At 45.5% G+C, this 19,671-nt stretch overlaps 1 protein-coding gene across 2 annotated transcripts in view; it reads right to left on the bottom strand.

Moving 5' to 3' along the window:
• Positions 1 to 19,671, bottom strand: part of LOC121232877 (guanine nucleotide-binding protein G(q) subunit alpha) — a 129,231-nt gene that overhangs the window by 14,227 nt on the left and 95,333 nt on the right. For both annotated transcript variants that reach the window (XM_041121378.1, XM_041121379.1), the window contains one exon: positions 19,266 to 19,395. In XM_041121378.1, the coding sequence (XP_040977312.1) occupies positions 19,266 to 19,395 (130 nt within the window). The remainder of the gene's footprint in view (positions 1 to 19,265; positions 19,396 to 19,671) is intronic.

Below are 19,671 nucleotides of genomic sequence, written 5' to 3'. Positions count from 1 at the left end.
TGTCCCCCTGCAGCCCATGGAGGTCCACGGTGGAGCAGATATCCACCTGCAGCCCCATGGGGGACCCCACGCCGGAGCAGGTGGGTTCCCGAAGGAGGTTATGACCCCGTGGGAAGCCCGCGCTGGAGCAGGCTCCTGGCAGGACCTGCGGATCTGTGGAGAGAGGAGCCCACATTGGAGCAGGTTTTCTGGCAGGACTTGTGACCCCGTGGGGGACCCACGCTGGAGCAGTGTGCTCCTGAAGGACTGCACGCTGTGGAAGGGACCCATGCTGGAGCAGTTCATGAAGAACTGCAGCCCGTGGGAAGGACCCACGTTGGAGAAGTTCGTGGAGGACTGTCTCCCGTGGGAGGGACCCCACGCTGGAGCAGGGGAAGAGTGTGAGGAGTCCTGCCCCTGAGGAGGATGACGCAGCAGAAAATAACGTGTGATGAACTGACTGTAAACCCCATTCCCCGTCCCCCTGTGCCGCTGGGGGGGTTGGTAGAGAATCCGGGAGTGAAGTTGTGCCCGGGAAGAAGGGAGGGGTGGAGGGAAGGTGTTCTGAGATTTGGTTTTATTTCTCATTACCATACTCTGGTTGATTGGTAATAAATTGAGTTAATTTTCCCCAAGCTGAGTCTGTTTTGCCCATGACGGTAATTGGTGAGTGATCTCTCCTGTCCTTATCTCGACCCACAAGCTCTTTGTTATATTTTCTCTCCCCTGTCCAGCTGAGGAGGGGGAGTGATAGAACAGCTTTGGTGGGCACCTGGCATCCAGCCAGGGTCAACCCACCACATATGTACAAACTAGACACATAATTAAGAGAGGAGAGATTATATTGTTTCTAAGCATTGGTTGTTAGAGGAGTCATGATACAACTTGGGTAGCTGTGCATGCTTTTCTTCCCATTGGAAACCTCCAATTCTTTAATTGCAGATCTTTGTCACTGGATTGCAATTCATGGATATATCATTTAAGCATCATCCTACACAGGGCTCTGAAAGACAGGCAGTCTGAACACTTGTCTCATTTCTGTGCATGATGTCCCCTTACAAATTAGTTGAAGACTTAACTCCTCTAAGGATATGAAGTCAGAAATGGTGTCTAACTCAATCCCAAACATACCCAGTAAGTAAAAGCCTTTGAGATACACTAGCGAAACCTCTCAACTTACTATAGCCTCATCTGATTTATAATCCAAATGTATTTCTCTTGAATAAGCTAAACAAGGAAAGAAACAGATTTACAGCAGAAAGTGTATCATGCAGTACGTTTTGAAAATACAAACCTGAGCCTTAAGAACTCTAAAACAGTTTCAGAATAATGAAGGGTCATATACACAAACACAGATGCACTGAATGGCAAATAATAATTCTTATAGATTTATATTTATACATGTGTCCTGGTTTCAGCTGGGATAGAGTTAATTTTCTTTCTAGTAGCTGGTACAGTGTTATGTTTTGGATTTAGTATAAGAATAATATTGATAACACACTGGGGTTTTCAGTTATTGCTAAGTAGTGTTTAGACTAAGTCAAGGATTTTTCAGCTTCTGATGCCCAGCCAGCAAGAAGGCTGGAGGGGCACAAGAAGTTGGGAGGGGACACAGCCAGGTCAGCTGACCCAAAATGGGCAAAGGAATATTCCATACCATGTGACGTCATGCCTAGTATATAAACTGGAGGGATTTAGCCTGGGGGGCAGATCGCTACTCAGGAACTAACTAACTAGGCATTGGTCGGCAGGTGGTGAGCAATTGCATTGTGCATCACTTGTTTTGTATACTGAATTCTTTTATTATTATTACTGTTATTTCATTATTGTTATTATTATCCTTATTAGTTTTTTCTTTTCTGTTCTATTAAACTGTTCTTATCTCAACCCATGAGTTTTACCTTTTCTTTCCCCTGATTCCCTCCCCCACCCCACTGGGTGGGGGGGGGGCAGTGAGTGAGCGGCTGCGTGGTGCTTAGTTGCTGGCTGGGGTTAAACCACGACACTCCTTTTTGGCGCCCAACATGGATCACGAAGGGTTGAGATAATGACAGATCTGACCAGAGTGTGTTAAAACAAATTTGTTACAAGCATTCATTATATTGGTCTAATAGTCACTGGTCACAATATTGATTTATGAGCTCTTAGAGTTGTTGCGCTCGATTTTAGAGTTCTGTTATGTATCACCTCACTTGCTGTATGTAGTCCCTGTGCTGCTGCTTATCATCCGTGGGAGGTGGATTAAGGTTTTCACTTTGATGTACTGTGTAATACTGGCTTATGGTATGATAAAATTATCGGTCGTGGAACTAATCTGGTATTTGCACTCAGCATTGTCATCACCTCTATACTTCGGGAGCCATCTGTTGGAAACTATTAATAATTACACAATTTACCTTTCGTCCTCGGAGAGCCAATCTATGGGCAAGACACTTTTCTTCCCCTTTCCCTTATCCTCCAGGCTAATTACAATAGAATTTGAGAATTTTGAAAATTTTTTAATATCCTTGGGATGTTGAAACCAGCATAGTCCTATTGCTAGGAACTAGCATGTTCCTGAATGTGGTTCAGGTCTTGTTTAGGGTTAAACAGCTATTGAAGAAGATCACCCAGAGGTCTGCCCCGAGGCTGGATAATTATGAGTGGCAGGGTGTGTGGGGTAGTATGGGAAAATGCCTAGGCCGGTGGGTACCTCCAATGTTTTGGAACTTCACCCTTGAACAACTGCAGAATACTGAAAAACTAGTAGAACATTTGGAAAAAACATGCTGTCACCCCGGCAATTCCAGGGATACAGAAATTAATGCAATGTGCTGGGGCCTGGCCCATGCGTATCGAGCCCTGTTCAACACTATTCAGTATCCTCAAGGGGAAGAGAAGGTCTCTGGATCTAACAACAAGGCGACAGGTACTGTGGTGACTCCAACCCCGCCAACAGGCACTGCAGTCACTCCAACACCGGCAACAGGCACTGCAGTTACTCCAACCCCCACGACAGGCACTGCGGCCACTCCAACCCCCACGACAGGCACTACAGCTGAACCAGAGAACCAACCTATGCCAGTATCAGTTGCCCCCATACAGAAGAAGAAATATACAAAAAAATCAGTTCGCTTAGCGAAGGATGAAAGTGAACCAGAGTCATCACAGGAACAGGAGGAAGAGGCAGAACCAGAAGTAATCACCCGATGCCTATCCCTGAGTGAGATGCGGGGATATGCAAAAAGATTTCAGCTGTTGTATAGGTGAGCACATTATCACCTGGCTGCTCTGATGCTGGGACAATGGGGCTAATAGCTTGGAATTAAAGGGTAGGTAAGCCAAGCAGCTGGGATCACTTTCTAGAGAAGGGTGCATTGACAAGGCAATTGGGAAAGGGACACAAGCCCTCAGCTTCTGGAAGCAACTACTGTCAAGCGTGAAGGAAAGGTACCCTTTCAAGGAAGATGTTATATGTCAACCCGGCAAGTGGACCACCATGGAAAGAGGTATGCAATACCTGAGGGAATTAGCCGTGCTAGAGATAATTTATTATGACCTGGACAACACACAACTACCGAAACATCCAGACAAAGTCCAATGCACACGACCCATGTGGCGGAAGTTTGCACGGAGCACACCATTGTCCTACGCCAACCCACTGGCAATACTGACCTGGAAAGACGAAGAGGCACTGATGGTGGATGAAATGGCTCGCCAACTCCGGCAATACGAAGAAAATATCTCTTCCTCCTTATGAGTGAGCCTGCATCTCAACTGTGGAAAAACTGTTCGAAAAGTCAAAAAAAATGATCGAACTGATCAAAAAGTCGTACTCCCTACCTGTATGGAGAAGTATCTCGGCTATTAGGGGTGAGCGTTCCTCTGCCCAAGAGAGAGAATACAAAAGGTATACACCATGGGGTACCCTGTGGTTTTACCTGTGTGACCACAGAGAGGACATGAGGAAACGGGATGAAAAAATCACCTCAGTCCTAGATGCACGGGTATGTGAGTTGCAAGGAAAAAACACCACAAAAGGGGATTCTTCCAGGAAAAATGCCACTCCAGTTTCTAAACAGAGTAGAATGGCTAATCTCATTTCTGATCTTCTTGAAGGGATTTCTAAGCAAATTTACAAGAAGTGGGTAATGGATACTCTGACCAGAATTAGAGGGGCCCTGCCTCCAGCCAGGTGGAGGAAAGGGATAACCAGGTATATTGGACTGTGTGGATTCAATGGCCGGGCACATTAGGCCCACAGGAGTACAAGGCCCTAGTAGACACCGGCGCACAGTGTACTCTAATGCCATCAAGTTATAAAGGGGCAGAACCCATCTGTATCTCTGGTGTAACAGGGGGATCCCAAGAGCTAACTGTATTGGAAGCTGAAGTGAGTCTAACTGGGAATGAATGGCAGAAACACCCCATTGTGACTGGTCCAGAGGCCCCATGCATCCTTGGCATAGACTGCCTCAGGAGAGGGTATTTTAAGGACCCAAAGGGGTATCGATGGGCTTTTGGTATAGCTGCCTTGAGACAGAGGGAAGTGAACAGCTGTCTACCCTGCCTGGTCTCTCTCAAGACCCTTCGATTGTGGGGTTGCTGAGGGTTGAAGAACAACAAGTACCAATTGCTACCACAACGGTGCACCGGCGGCAATATCGCACCAACCGAGACTCTCTGATTCCCATCCACAAGTAGATTTGTCAACTGGAGAGCCAAGGAGTGATCAGCAAAACTCGCTCACCCTTTAATAGTCCCATATGGCCAGTGCGAAAGTCTAACGGGGAGTGGAGACTAACAGTAGACTATCGTGCCCTGAATGAAGTCACGCCACCGCTGAGCGCTGCCATGCCGGATATGCAAGAACTTCAATACGAACTAGAGTCAAAGGCAGCCAAGTGGTACGCCACAATTGACATCACTAACGCATTTTTCTCAATCCCTCTGGCAGCGGAGTGGCAGCAACAGTTTGCTTTTACTTGGAGGGGCATCCAGGACACCTGGAATCGACTGCCCCAGGGGTGGAAACACAGCCCCACCATTTGCCATGGACTAATCCAGGCTGCACTGGAAAAAGGTGAAGCTCCAGAACACCTGCAATACATTGATGACATCATCGTATGGGGCAACACAGCAGAAGAAGTCTTTGAGAAAGGGAAGAAAATAATCCAAATCCTTCTGAAAGCCGGTTTTGCCATAAAAGTAAGTAAGGTCAAGGGACCTGCACAGGAGATCCAGTTTTTGGGAATAAAATGGCAAGATGGATGTCGTCAGATCCCAAGGGATGTGATCAACAAAATAGCAGCTATGTCTCCACCGACTAATAAAAAGGAAACACAGGCTTTCTTAGGTGTCGTGGGGTTTTGGAGAATGCATATTCCAAATTACAGTCTGATTGTAAGCCTTCTCTATCAAGTGACCCGGAAGAAGAATGATTTTAAATGGGGCCCTGAGCAACAGCAAGCCTTTGAAAAAATTAAACGGGAGATTGTTCATGCAGGAGCCCTTGGGCCAGTCCAGGCAGGACAAGATGTTAAAAATGTGCTCTGTAACGCAGCCGGGGAGAATGGCCCTACCTGGAGCCTCTGGCAGAAAGCACCTGGGGAGACCCGAGGCCGACCCCTGGGGTTTTGGAGTCGAGGATATCGAGGATCCGAGGCTCGCTATACTCCAACTGAAAAAGAGATATTGGCAGCATATGAAGGAGTCCGAGCTGCCTCAGAAGTGGTTGGTACTGAAACACAGCTCCTCTTAGCACCCCTACTGCCAGTGCTGGGCTGGATGTTCAAAGGGAAAGTCTCCTCTACACATCATGCAACTGATGCCACGTGGAGTAAATGGGCCACACTGATCACACAACGAGCTCACGTAGGAAACCCCAGTCGCCCAGGAATTTTGGAAGTGATCACGGACTGGCTAGAAGGCAAAGATTTTGGAATGTCGCCAGAGGAGGAGGTGACGCGTGCTGAAGAGGCCCCACTGTACAATAAACTGCCAGAAAATGAGAGGCAATATGCCCTGTTCACTGACGGATCCTGTTGCATTGTGGGAAAACATTGGAGGTGGAAGGCTGCTGTATGGAGTCCTACACGACAAGACGCAGAAACTGCTGAAGGAGAATGTGAATTGAGTCAGTTTGCAGAAGTGAAAGCCATCCAGCCAGCGTTAGACATCATTGCTGAAAGAGAAAAATGGCCAGTGCTCTATCTCTGTACTGACTCATGGATGGTGGCAAATGCCCTGTGGGGGTGGTTACAGCAATGGAAGCAGAGCAACTGGCAGCGCAGAGGTAAATCCATTTGGGCTGCCGCACTGTGGCAAGATATTGTGTCCCAGCTAGAGAATCTGGTTGTAAAAGTACGTCATATAGATGTTCACATACCCAAGAGTCGGGCCACTGAAGAACTTCAAAACAACCAACAGGTGGATCAGGCTGCCAAGATTGGAGTGTCTCAGGTGGACCTGGACTGGCAACATAAGGGTGAGCTATTTATGGCTCTGTGGGCCCATGATACCTCAGGCCATCAGGGAAGAGATGTAACATATAGATGGGCTCGTGATTGAGGGGTGGACTTGACCATGGACCCTATTGCACGTTATCCATGAATGTGAAACGTGCTGCAATTAAGCAAACCAAGCGGTTAAAGCCCCTGTGGTATGGAGGGCGATGGCTGAAATATAAATATGGGGAGGCCTGGCAGATTGACTATATCACACTCCCACAAACTCGCCAAGGCAAGCGCCATGTGCTTACAATGGTGGAAGCAACCACCGGATGGCTGGAAACATATCCCATGCCACCGCCAGGAACACTATCCTGGGCCTTGAAAAGCAGGTCTTGTGGTGACATGGCACCCGAGAAAGAATTGAGTCAGACAACGGGACTCATTTCCGAAACAACCTCATAGACACCTGGGCCAAAGAGCATGGCATTGAGTGGGTGTATCACATCCCCTATCATGCACCAGCCTCTGGGAAAATTGAGCGATACAATGGACTGTTAAGGACTACATTGAGAGCAATGGGGGGTGGAACCTTCAAACACTGGGATACACATTTAGCAATAGCCACCTGGTTAGTCAACACCAGAGGATCTGCTAATCAGGCTGGCCCTGCCCAGTCAGAATTTTACGTACTGTAGAAGGGGATAAAGTCCCTGTGGTGCACATAACAAATATGTTAGGGAAGACAGTCTGGGTTACTCCTGCCTCAGGCAAAGACAAACCCATTTGTGGGATTGCTTTTGCTCAAGGACCTGGGTGCTCTTGGTAGGTGATGTGCAAGAATGGAGAAGTCCAATATGTGCCTCAAGGGGATTTGATTTTAGGTGAGAACAGTCAATGAATTAAACTGTATGATGTTAGTTGCTATATAACCCTGCCTTTGTATTTTATCATTAATATAATTGTTATATGCTATATCCATAGTACTATAGTAAGAATCACTTAGATCAAGCAAGAATGAACTCTGATAAAACTGAGCAAAGCGCAGTAGTGATGGAACCAGAACTGACTCCAGCATGCAACAGTCCAACATTACACACCATCCTCCTGCTACGCCCAATGTCACCCGCTCACCATACCGCACTGAAGCCCGATCCTGCTCTGCTGACTGAGAGGACTTTGCACCATCCCTCCTGCCCAGAAAGACTGGTATGACAGATGGAGCCCAAAGTCATGGACTAAATGAACTCAACGGACATTTTATAGAGATGGCCTATAGGCTAAGGGAATGATATCTGTGTGTGTATATATATATATATATGTATCTCTCAAAGGACAGGAAAAGTGATGGTGATTAATTAGGATGTATTGGAAAGCATGGGACCTGAGCATGACATAAATGGTATAGAATAAGGGGCAGATATTGTCCTGGTTTCAGCTGGGATAGAGTTAATTTTCTTTCTAGTAGCTAGTGTTGTTTTGGATTTAGTATGAGAAGAATGTTGATAACAGTGATTTTTTCAGTTGTAAGTTTTTGAGTCAGATCTCTTACACAGATGACAGGCACAAGTATCGAATAACGATTAGATTCTATTATAGTATCACACTGATGCTATCCATAAGAAAAAAGTAGGACATTTATACACACTCTCTCACTTTCGTGCTGAAATTTTAATACTGTTTCACAGTTCAAAGGTTATTTGAATTTTGCAGAGTGTGAAAAAATATCCACTGACTGATTACCAAGGTTTCCAACTTCAATTATCTTCTTAATGAACCTTTCACATCAAAGTGAGGAATAAGAAAAATATTTCTTGTAAATTTCTTAATATAAGGTGAGAACTAACACATTTAAAACCTTTTCATATTTGTGTCACACCCACATTTTGACAAAAATACACTTTGCTTTATGTGGAATAAATAAATACATTCTTGCTTTCTGGTAGTGGAAGAGAAGGGAAAATGATGGGAATAAAACAGTGTTCTGGTATGCTAAAAAAATCCATTTAGAATCATAGAATGCTTTGGGTTGGAAGGGACCTTTAAAGGTCATCTAGTCTAAACCACCCGGCAATGAGCAGGAACATCTTCAGCTAGATCAGGTTGCTCAGAGCCCCGTCCAACCTGACCTTGAATATTTCCAGGGATGGGGCATCTGCAACTTCTCTGGGCAACCTGTTCTAGTGTTTCACCATCCTCATTGTAAAAAATGTCTTCCTTATATGTAGTCTGAATCTACCCTCTTTTAGTTTAAAACCATTACCCCTTGTCCTATCACTACAGGCCCTGTTAAAAAGTCTGTCCCCATCTTTCTTATAAGCCCCCTTTATGTATTGAAGGGCCTCAATAAGGTCTCCCAAGAGCCTTCTCTTCTCCAGGCTGAATAACCCCAACTCTCTCAGCCTTTCCTCATAGGAGAGGTATTCCATCCCTCTGATCATTTTTGTGGCCCTCCTCTGGACCTGCTCTAACAGGTCCATGTCTTTCTTTGTACAGAGGACTCCAGAGCTGGATGCAGTACTCCAGGTGGGGTCTCAGCAGAGTGGAGTAGAGGGGCAGAATCACTTCCCTTGACCTGCTGGCCACGCTTCTTTGTATGCAGCCCAGGATATGTGTATTGGCTTTGTGTGGCAAGGTTTTGGTAGTGCGGGGGGGGTTACAAGGGTGGCTTCTGTAAGAAGCTGCTGGAAGCTTCCCCTGTGTTCGAGAGAGCAAATGCCAGCCGGCTCTAAGACGGACCCCGCCGCCGGCCAAGGCCGAGCCAATCAGCGATAGTGGTAACGCCTCTGTGATAACATTTTTAAGAAGGAAAAAAAAGTTGGGACAGATGGAAAACGGCAGCCGGAGAGAGGAGCGAGAACATGTAAGAGAAAACAACCCTGCAGACACCAAGGTCAGTGAAGAAGGAGGGGGAGGAGATGCTCCAGGCGCCGGAGCAGAGATTCCCCTGTGGCCTGTGGTGAAGACCATGGTGAGGCAGGCTGTCCCCCTGCAGTCCATGGAGGTCCACGATGGAGCAGATATCCACCTGCAGCCCCATGGGGGACCCCACGCCGGAGCAGGTGGGTGCCCGAAGGAGGCTGTGACCCCGTGGGAAGCCCGCGCTGGAGCAGGCTCCTGGCAGGACCTGCGGATCTGTGGAGAGAGGAGCCCACATTGGAGCAGGTTTTCTGGCAGGACTTGTGACCCCGTGGGGGACCCACACTGGAGCAGTGTGCTCCTGAAGGACTGCACGCTGTGGAAAGGACCCATGCTGGAGCAGTTCGTGAAGAACTGCAGCCCGTGGGAAGGACCCACGTTGGAGAAGTTCGTGGAGGACTGTCTCCTGTGGGAGGGACCCCACGCTGGAGCAGGGGAAGAGTGTGAGGAGTCCTGCCCCTGAGGAGGATGAAGCGGCAGAAAATAACGTGTGATGAACTGACCGTAAACCCCATCCCTGTCCCCCTGTGCCGCTGGGGGGGTTGGTAGAGAATCCGGGAGTGAAGTTGTGCCCGGGAAGAAGGGAGGGGTGGAGGGAAGGTGTTCTGAGATTTGGTTTTATTTCTCATTACCCTACTCTGGTTGATTGGCAATAAAGTGAGTTAATTTTCCCCAGGCTGACTCTGTTTTGCCCCTGATGGTAATTGGTGAGTGATCTCTCCTGTCCTTATCTCGACCCACAAGCTCTTTGTTATATTTTCTCTCCCCTGTCCAGCTGAGGAGGGGGAGGGATAGAACAGCTTTGGTGGGCACCTGGCATCCAGCCAGGGTCAATCCACCACAATATGGTTGGCTTTCTGGGCTGCGAGCACACATTGCCGGCTCATGTTGATGTCAGGTATAGAAAATCCTGTTGTAGATTAGAAAATCCTGTTTTAAATTAAGTTAGTTAATCATTTTCAACTTCAAACAATTTTAATAATACCTAGAGAAGTAGCCAAGATCATTCTGACCCTTTCTGTTCTTCCTGATTGATGATACGTCCCTCTTGGCAGGAAAACGAACCATTGACCCGATACAGAGCGACTTAGTGGTCAAAGTGAGGAGGGGATACCTCCCCGACCACCGAAGACCACCTGAGACCCCCGTGCATGCGGAGAAGGCATTTGATGTGTCATGGTTATATAATCCTATGCATGTGCATTAGATAGTTTGAGTATGTACTAGGTAGGAGTAGTTTAATAATAAATTGTATGCAATTGTTACTGTATAAAAGAGACACACCTGATGAATCTGGTGTGCTTGATTTGTGGAAAGTCCACCGAGCACCCAGGCCTGAATAAAAAGCAATATCTCTCCTGAGTGTGTGAGACTGGTCTATTGCACACCGGGTAACGAATCCATTTTTAGAATCATAGAATCATTTAGGTTGGAAAAGACCTTCAAGATCATCAAGTCCAACCATTAACCATGCCCACTAAACCATGTCCTGAAGTACCCTGCCCACTCGCTTTTTGAATATCTCCAGGGATGGTGACTCAACCACTTCCCCGGGCAGCCCATTCCAATGCTTGACAACCCTCTCAGTAAAGAAATTTTTCCTAATATCTAACCTAAATCTCCCTTGCCTCAACTTGAGGCCATTTCCTCTTGTCCTATCTCCAGCCACCTGACAGAAGAGACCAACACCCACCTCACTACAACCCCCTTTCAGGTAGTTGTAGAGAGCGATAAGGTCTCCCCTCAGCCTTCTCTTTTCTAGACTGAACAGCCCCAGTTCCCTCAGCCGCTCCTCATAAGACTTGTGCTCCAGGCCCCTCACCAACTTGGTTGCCCTCCTCTGAACACGCTCCAGCACCTCAATGTCTTTCCTGTAGTGAGGGGCCCAAAACTGAACACAGTACTCGAGGTGCGGCCTCACCAGTGCTGAGTACAGGGGAACAACCACCTCCCTGTTCCTGCTGGCCACACTATTTCTGATACAGGCTAGGAGGCGATTGGCCTTCTTGGCCACCTGGGCACACTGCTGGCTCATGTTCAGCCAGCTGTCAACCAGCACCCCCAGGTCTTTCTCTGCCGGGCAGCTTTCCAGCCACTCTTCCCCAAGCCTGTAGCGCTGCATGGAGTTGCCGTGACCGAAGTGCAGGACCCGGCACTTGGCCTTGTTGAACTTCATACGATTGGCCTCAGCCCATCGATCCAGCCTGTCCAGATCTCTTTGTAGAGCCTCCCTACCCTCAAGCAGATCGACCCTGCCTCCCAAAACATTTTAGGACAACAATGTCCAGTTTTTCATCCACCAGTACCCTAAGTCCCTCTCCGCAGGGCTGCTCCCAATCCATTCATCCCCCAGCCTGTATTGATAGTGGGGATTGCCCTGACCCAGGTGCAGGACCTTGCACTTGGCCTTGTTGAACCTCATGAGGTTCACATGGGCCAACTTCTCAAGCTTGTCCAGGTCCCTCTGGATGGCATCCCATCCCTCAGGCATGTCAACCGCACCACTCAGTTTGGTGTCATCTGCAAATTTGCTGAGAGTGCACTCGATCCCACTGTCTGTGTCATTGATGAAGATATTAAACAGCACTGGTTCCCTGAGGGACACCATTCATCACTGGTCTTCATCCGGACACTGAGCCGTTGACCACTACTCTCTGGATGCGACCATCCAGCCAATTCCTTATCCATCTAACAGTCCATCCATCAAACCCATTTCTCTCCAATTTAGAGACAAGGATCTTGTGGGGGACCGTGTCTGAAGGCCTTACAGAAGTCCAGATAGATGACATCCGTAGCTCTTCCCTTGTCCACTGACGTAGTCACTCCATCGTAGGCAGCCACCGAATTAGTCAGGCATGATTTGCCCTTGGTGAAGCCATGCTGGCTATCTCGAATCACCTCCCTGTCCTCCATGTGCCTTAACGTAGCTTCTAGGAGGATCTGTTCCATGATCTTCCTGGGCACAGAGGTGAGGCTGACAGGTCAGTAGTTCCCAGGGTCCTCCTTTCTACCCTTTTTAAAAATGGGTGCAATTTTTAATTTTTTAATTTTTGCTTTTTTATTCTTTACAAAAGCTTGTGTCAAGGGCTGATTCTCAATAGATCGCAGCGAGGGAGCAGCTCTGCTATGTACGAAACCCTGACCCAGAATCAGGTCGTCTACGAATGATTTAGCGCCAAGTGCCCCACGATCATGCAGTATGTGACAGGGGAGAGGCAGCGCTGCATCTGCCCACCCCTCCAGTCCCGACCGATCACGAGCGGCGCTTCGCACTGGGCCCGCCAGCCGGCTGTCGCAAGCCCACCGAGGTGCCAGTGGCGCTGCAGTATCGCTACGGTCTAGGCGGGATTCTGACTCTAGAGGCATTCCGTCATAAGCCCGCAGATGGTAGCCTCGCACCAGTGGCTCCTCAGCCAAACGCATGCGCCAGGGGTCTGAATCTGCGGTTCCTCTCGTACTGAACAGGATTACTATTGCAACAACACATCATCAGTAGGGTAAAACTAACCTGTCTCACAACAGTCTAATAGACAGGATACAGCTTACTGAAAGCCAAAACTAAGCTGCCCAGATGGGTGCTTAACTCCAAGACAGGCTGGATCCACCCAAGAGCCAGAGGAACGCAGGCCTAAGGCTGCTGGAATGTACAAGTTTCTGTACGTATGACTTGAAAAAATGCTTTGAATTACAGTTATGAACATATTCCAAACTGAAAAACAAAAAGTTTCAAAAGTTTTTCACTGATGTTAATAAGGAACATAAATAGTTTAGCAGTGAGGTGGAAGAACCATCTTCAAGACAAAGAGGAGTTTTAGAACTTTTACCTCCACGTTTACCTCCAAAACGTTTTGTTTTGAAAGTGAAAACTTGAAAAAATCAAGACAGCTTTATGAGTAAGTTCTTTTTCATAAGAGTTGAAAAAAGGCATGGAATAATATTACTTCAGTCATTTCAAGGTAGTAGGAGAGCCCAAGACAGAAGGGAAATGTTCAGTCAATATGTTCGCAACATGTCCTTTGTTGTTATCAGCTAAAAGTGTTCACATGACTGTATACTCTGAAAGCCCAGGAAGATATTCTTCCATCTTCTAAAGAAGATGGCCAAGTTATAAATAATTTAACACACTAACATCCATGCAAAATTGTGAAAGTGAGGTTTCCCTTTAATCTCCTCCTAAAAAGACTATTTCAATGTATTTTTATTTACATTTACCAGCAACCAAAATGTTCACAAAGACTAGGAGCCTATTTATAGCACACATTACAGTCTTAAATTCATCTCTCTCTACCCCATTAAGCAGGATGCATTTTATGCTGCAAGCTATTTGCATTACTATTTTTCCTTGTGTCATTCATGTTCCACTCCATGTTCCATACTTGGGCTCTAGTTAAAAACACAGTACTGGTAGTGTGATTCTGTTAGATCAATACACTGAGAAAAATATTTAACATCACATGTGACACCCTACCTCCTGACACCCTGCCCCCTGACCAATATTGGCAGCGTAGACAGACTGCCAACACCCTGCCCCCTGACTGACATTGGCAGCGTAGGCAGGGTGCCACCCACATTATTCATGTGAGGTATGATTCTCTCAAATCACAGAACCATTGGTGGAGCCAAGGGGCAGTGCAACTCTTACTCACATTCAAAAGGCATTTGCACGATTGGCTGTTGCTGCCAGATGACCTGGACACCATGCCCTGCCCCCTGCCCCTTCCCTGTGAGCCTTGCAGTGCCTCACCTTCAGCCCCTCCTTCCTCTCTCTAAGGTGCTGCCTGAGAACTGGTGGGTGGGTGTCCACCACCAGACGGAGATCGCCTCCTAGTTCTGTTTCCCAGCAGACCTTTTTGCATACCCTATGTCCTAGCCCTGATTAGAAGTTGTCGTGAATGACCGGCACTCAGTTGTGGACACCAGGGCCCAAATCTCATCGTTGGATCACAGACTGTGATTTTGTATTTCAGGAAGTGATAATGCCCATGATGAGCCCGGAGTTGCTGACTCAGCCCAACTACTGGACCACCCTCGACGAATGGACTGATCTGTGTACTGGTTTTGGCTGGGATAAAGTTAATTTTCTTCATAGCATTCATATGGTGCTATGTTTTGGATTTATGACCAAAACAGTGTTGATAACATAGGGATGTTTTAGTTATTGCTGAGCAGTGCTTGTACAGCATCAAGGCCTATTCTGCTTCTCACACTGCCCCGCCACTGAGTAGGCTGAGGTGCACAAGAAACTGGGGGAAGGAGGACGGGAGGGGGACATTTGGCGTTATGACATTTGTCTTCCCAAGTAACTGTTAACACGTGATGAAGCCCTGCTTTCCTGGAAATGTCTAAACATCTGCCATCGTCAATGGGAAGTAGTGAATGAATTCCTTATTTTGCTTTGCTTGCATGCACAGTTTTTGCTTTACATATTAAACTGTCTTTATCTCAACCACAACAATCTGTAAAACTCCTCCTGCTATATTGCTGTTTATTGTAGTTGTTTTACTTGTACTACCGTCATTTATTCCAAGCAAGCCCCTCTTTTGAATATGCTGTGGATACTGTTCTTAGGGACAGTCCACCAGGGCCTTGCTGGTTGGGATCCTAACTTGTTAATTCTCACATCTCAGGCGCTGGCAAATGTCAGAAAGGGAACTGATTGTTGGATTTGTACACAACATCCTGCATCTGGGCACCAAGGGGTTCCTGTGGTGGGAATGCTGGTATTGGTAGAATTGTTGGGCCATGCACCTAAAATTTTTGTCAGATATTACTCTATTTGGGCTAATCTCTCAAACACCAACTACCCACTGCCGCCTTGGTAAAGAATGGATCAGAATTCTACGTCCTCCAGAACTTTATGGGCTATGCTCTGTCCCATGATCAACTACAAACCATGCGGCAGGGTCCATCCTACACCATGCAAACCTACCATGCCAATATTGACAATTGCCTGAAAGACACCACTTGCTGCCGTGACCTTAGCACAATAGGTGCCCCCAGCCTATACTGGCTGTGCAGCAGCTGTGCTATGAAAACCCTCCCATGGAGTGAGAGGGGACCCGCACACCCGGACTAATAGTGCCTAGGATGCATGTTGAAGAAAACCGCTCCGTGACTCATGTCTGCAATTACGCTGATGCCCTGCGACATCGGTGTGGTATTAACCCTTTGGTAGAATGAGGATCCAGATTTCACCAGTTTGCCCAGACCCTCCTTCCTTGGCTAGGGGTTTCTGAGCTGGAGAAAGCAATCATCAATCTCTCTGCTACCCTAGAAAATATAGAAAACATAACAACCAATGCCATCCAAGCACTGCAGCAAGAAGTTGCTATAGTATTACAGACTACCATTCAAAACCACTAGCCTCAGAGTACTTGCTGGCCACGCAAGGTGGCATTTGCACGTTAGTAAACACTACCTACTGTGTCTATGTCAACCAAGATCTACGCATTGAGACCAACCTTAAGAAAATCCAGGAACAACTAAAGCCCTTGCATCAGGTGGCAACCGAAAATATTGATTGGTGAATTGCGGTCATGGCTTACGTCTTGGTTCCCAGATGTCAGGGTAGTTGTCAAAAGAGTTTGGCTATATTTTTTGTAATTATCTTGTTTATTGTCATTGTTTGTGTTTTGTTTCATATCAGTGGATGGGGTTGTAGATTGTGCTGTAAAGCATTTTCCCAGTCATGGTCAAGCCAGTCCCTGACCCAGGTTGGGGCCACTAGATATAAGTGGATGCTGGTTGTATTCTCTTTCACAGCCTCTCTTGTAGCAATTGGGAAGATGCCGTAGTAATCACCTCCCAGATGCCTGCGCAACTGACAGTTGATAGAGGTGATTCTATGGTACCCACCTGTCCTGGTTTTGGCTGGGACAGAGTTAATTTTCTTCCTAGTAGCTGGTACAGAGCTGTATTTTGGATTTAGTATGAGAATAATTTTGATAAGACACTGATGTTTTAGCTGTTGCTAAGTAGCGTTTATCCTAAGTCAAGGATTTTTCAGTTTCCCATGCTCTGCCAGCGAGGAGGTGCACAAGAAGCTGGGAGGGAGTATAGCCAGGACAGCAGACCTGAACTAGACAAAGGGATATTCCATACCATAGGACGTCATGCTCAGTATATAACTGGGGGGAGTTGGCCGTTAGGGGCCAATCGCTGCTTGGGGACTGCCTGGGCATTGATCAGGAGGTGGTGAGCAACTGCATTGTGCATCACTTGTCTTTCTCGGGTTTTATCACTCTCTTTTTGTTATCTTCCTTTTCATCATCATCATCATCATCATCATTATTATTATTATTATTAATTTTATTTCAATTATGAAACTGTTCTTATCTCAACCTACGAGTTTTACTTTTTTTTTCCCCCGATTCTCCTCCCTATCCCACTGGGGTGGGGCAAGTGGCTGCATGGTGCCTAGTTGCCAGTTGGGGTTAAACCACGCCAGTCCTTTTTTGGTGCCCAACGTGGGGCACAACAGGTTGAGATAACGACAGATCTGACTGGAACACATTAGAACAAATTTTTTATAAGCATTTATTATATTAGTTCAATAGTCGCTGGTCACAATGTTGACTGCTCTCAAAAGTTGGTATGCTTGTTCTTAAAGTTGTGTTATGTAATACCTTACTTGCAGTATATGCTCCCTGTTGTGCTGTTTATTGCTTGTGGGAACTGGGCTAGAGTTATCATGTTGTTGTACTTTGTAACACTGGCTTATGATATGATAGAATTGCTGGTCGTGAAACTAGTCTGGTATTTGTACTCAGCATTGCCGTCACCTCTGTACTTCGAGAGCCATCTAGCGGAAACTATTAATAATTACACTTTTAACCTTTTCTCCTTGGGAAGCCAACCTATGGAGGAGACATCTTCCCACATCTTCCCCTTCTCCGCCAGGCTAATTACAATAGCGTTTGAGAATTTTGAAAATTTTGAATATCTTTGGGATGTTAAAACCAGCATGGTCCTATTGCTAGGAATCCTGAATTTGGTTCAGGTTTTGTTTAGGGTTACACAACTATTTAAGAATACCACCCAAAGATCGACCCCTGTGACAGGTACCACGGCTACTCAAACTCTGGCGACAGGCACTGCGGCTACTCCAACCCTGGTGACAAGCACTGCGGCTACTCAAACCCTGGCGACAGGCACTGCGGCTATTCTAACCCAGATGACAGGCACTGTGGCTACTCAGACCCCGGCAATAGGCACTGATCTCATGATGCACCAGCTTTCAACCTCTGACTATGTAACTTATAACCTGCAGGTGTTGGAGCATCAACCTCACCTAGCTTATTATATAACTAAAAACCCGCCAAAATAACACCCTAGCCTATAACTCCATGTCAAGTGATCATTTGAGAGAATCAAGGGGTAGAAGTGACACCCTGCCTCCTGATACCCTGCCCCTTGACCAATATTGGCAGCTTAGACAGACTGCCAACACCCTGCCCCCTGACCTACATTGTCACAACTCTTCTCCACATTCAAAAGGCATTTGCACAATTGGCTGTTTCTGCCAGAGGACTCAGACACCAAATGTCCCTGGCAGTCTAACATAGCCATGGCATCGCTTATGATCCTGTGTTCACTATCGGTGATTGGGTGAGTCGCTATATTGTGGAATTGTTGCTCATCTTTCTTACTTCCTCACTAAAGCTTTGTTTTATAACGTGTTGTCAGACTCTATTACTGTTTGGACCACAACATCAAAGATATATGTCTTACAAAACAAAATAAAAACATTCTGATACCCGCCAAGCTAAAAGAATACAAAAATAAATAACAAGATGTATTCACTATATAAGCAACTGAAAATTTCTTCTTTGTAACAGCTGTACTTTTTAAGGAGATGGTTGATGATATAAATAATGTAATGAGATTTCTTTCTTTTATGGGAAAAGTATAAATTTAAAAGCTTTCAGAGCTCCCAGTCTTTCTTAAAAAAATTAATACTGAAGAAAGTTGAGAATACAATCATGACTGTCTAGGGACATCTGTTTCACCTTGCTATGTCAACCGTTCTCTTAAACAATGAAATCAACATATACACAGTCATGAAGAACATTAAAGTGTTTTTTTCATCTAACTTCTGTAAATGAATGTTAAAAATTTGCATAGAACAGTGCTGGTGAGTAAGTTTGATGAATAATGGGAATAGTCTTTATGAAAGAAAAAAATCCAAATATTAAATTCCACCCCTACTTCGTAAAACTGTATACAAAATGATGGGTACTACTGCATTTTGCCTGCTTAGTTCATACATTACCACTCACAAGTTTCTTTCTTCTTTTATTCTTTGAAACAGCAATACAAGTAGAAAATATAAGCTAATATAAATCCTATACTTTAAGTTGATGGAATGAAGTTTACTACTTTAGGGTCTGTTCTAGCAAAGAACCTATGAATTTTATTTTAATTCCTACTGTCTATTTTTATGGCTCTGCTACGCAACACTAACTATGCAAATAGCTACAATAAGAACATTTATCTAGTCAACTATTCCACACCTAACACAAAATAGATAGGTTCCACTGACCCTCCATGGAGGAGATCAGTTTGTGTCATATTATTTGAGGATTAGCCTCTTAATCCCTGTAGAACTTCTCATTTCATTACATGTAGTTGCATATGACTGCTGGTAGACATTTGGAAAACAGCCAGGACTGGACAAGCCAGTCTGCTTTGAAAATGTCTTAAAAGAACTAACAACTTTGAGTTTTGCTGTTTAGCATGAAGTATTCAATCTATCATTATACTTTACTGGTCCAACAAATTTAATATCCAAATAATTATGTAAAAACACACACATTTCTACTGAAGCTCTCTACAAACTTGTGCTTTAATCAAATTTTAAATAATATGTAAAATTTAAAATTAATTTTAGTGAAATCATTTTTTCTTAAAAACTGGTGATTTATGCTGATGCTTGCTTACCTCATTGTCTGACTCCACAAGCACTTGATCATATTCACTAAGAGCTACTAGGAACATGATAGATGTGACATTTTCAAAGCAATGTATCCATTTTCTTCTTTCCGATCGTTGGCCTCCTACATCCACCATTCTGCAAAATTAACAATGATCACATCAACTCCACAAATACCTTAGCAGATAAACATACAATCACATATGGAACATTGAATTCAAGAATTTAGTTGAAAACACAATTTGGTTTGTTTTTCTTAAATATTTTACCATTTGTATTGAAGACTAATGGAATCTGTTATAAGTAAATGTTATTGTATTTGCTTTTTAGTCTGATGTGCTTTCTGAATTTGAATTATTATGGGTCTCAAAGCCTTCAAATTTCTGATATTCAAAACTCTCATCATTCTGAGCC

The sequence above is a fragment of the Aquila chrysaetos genome (genome assembly GCF_900496995.4).
Source record: "Aquila chrysaetos chrysaetos chromosome W unlocalized genomic scaffold, bAquChr1.4 W_unloc_1, whole genome shotgun sequence".
Taxonomy (NCBI): Eukaryota; Metazoa; Chordata; class Aves; order Accipitriformes; family Accipitridae; genus Aquila; species Aquila chrysaetos.
This window is presented reverse-complemented; position numbering and strand designations above follow the sequence as displayed.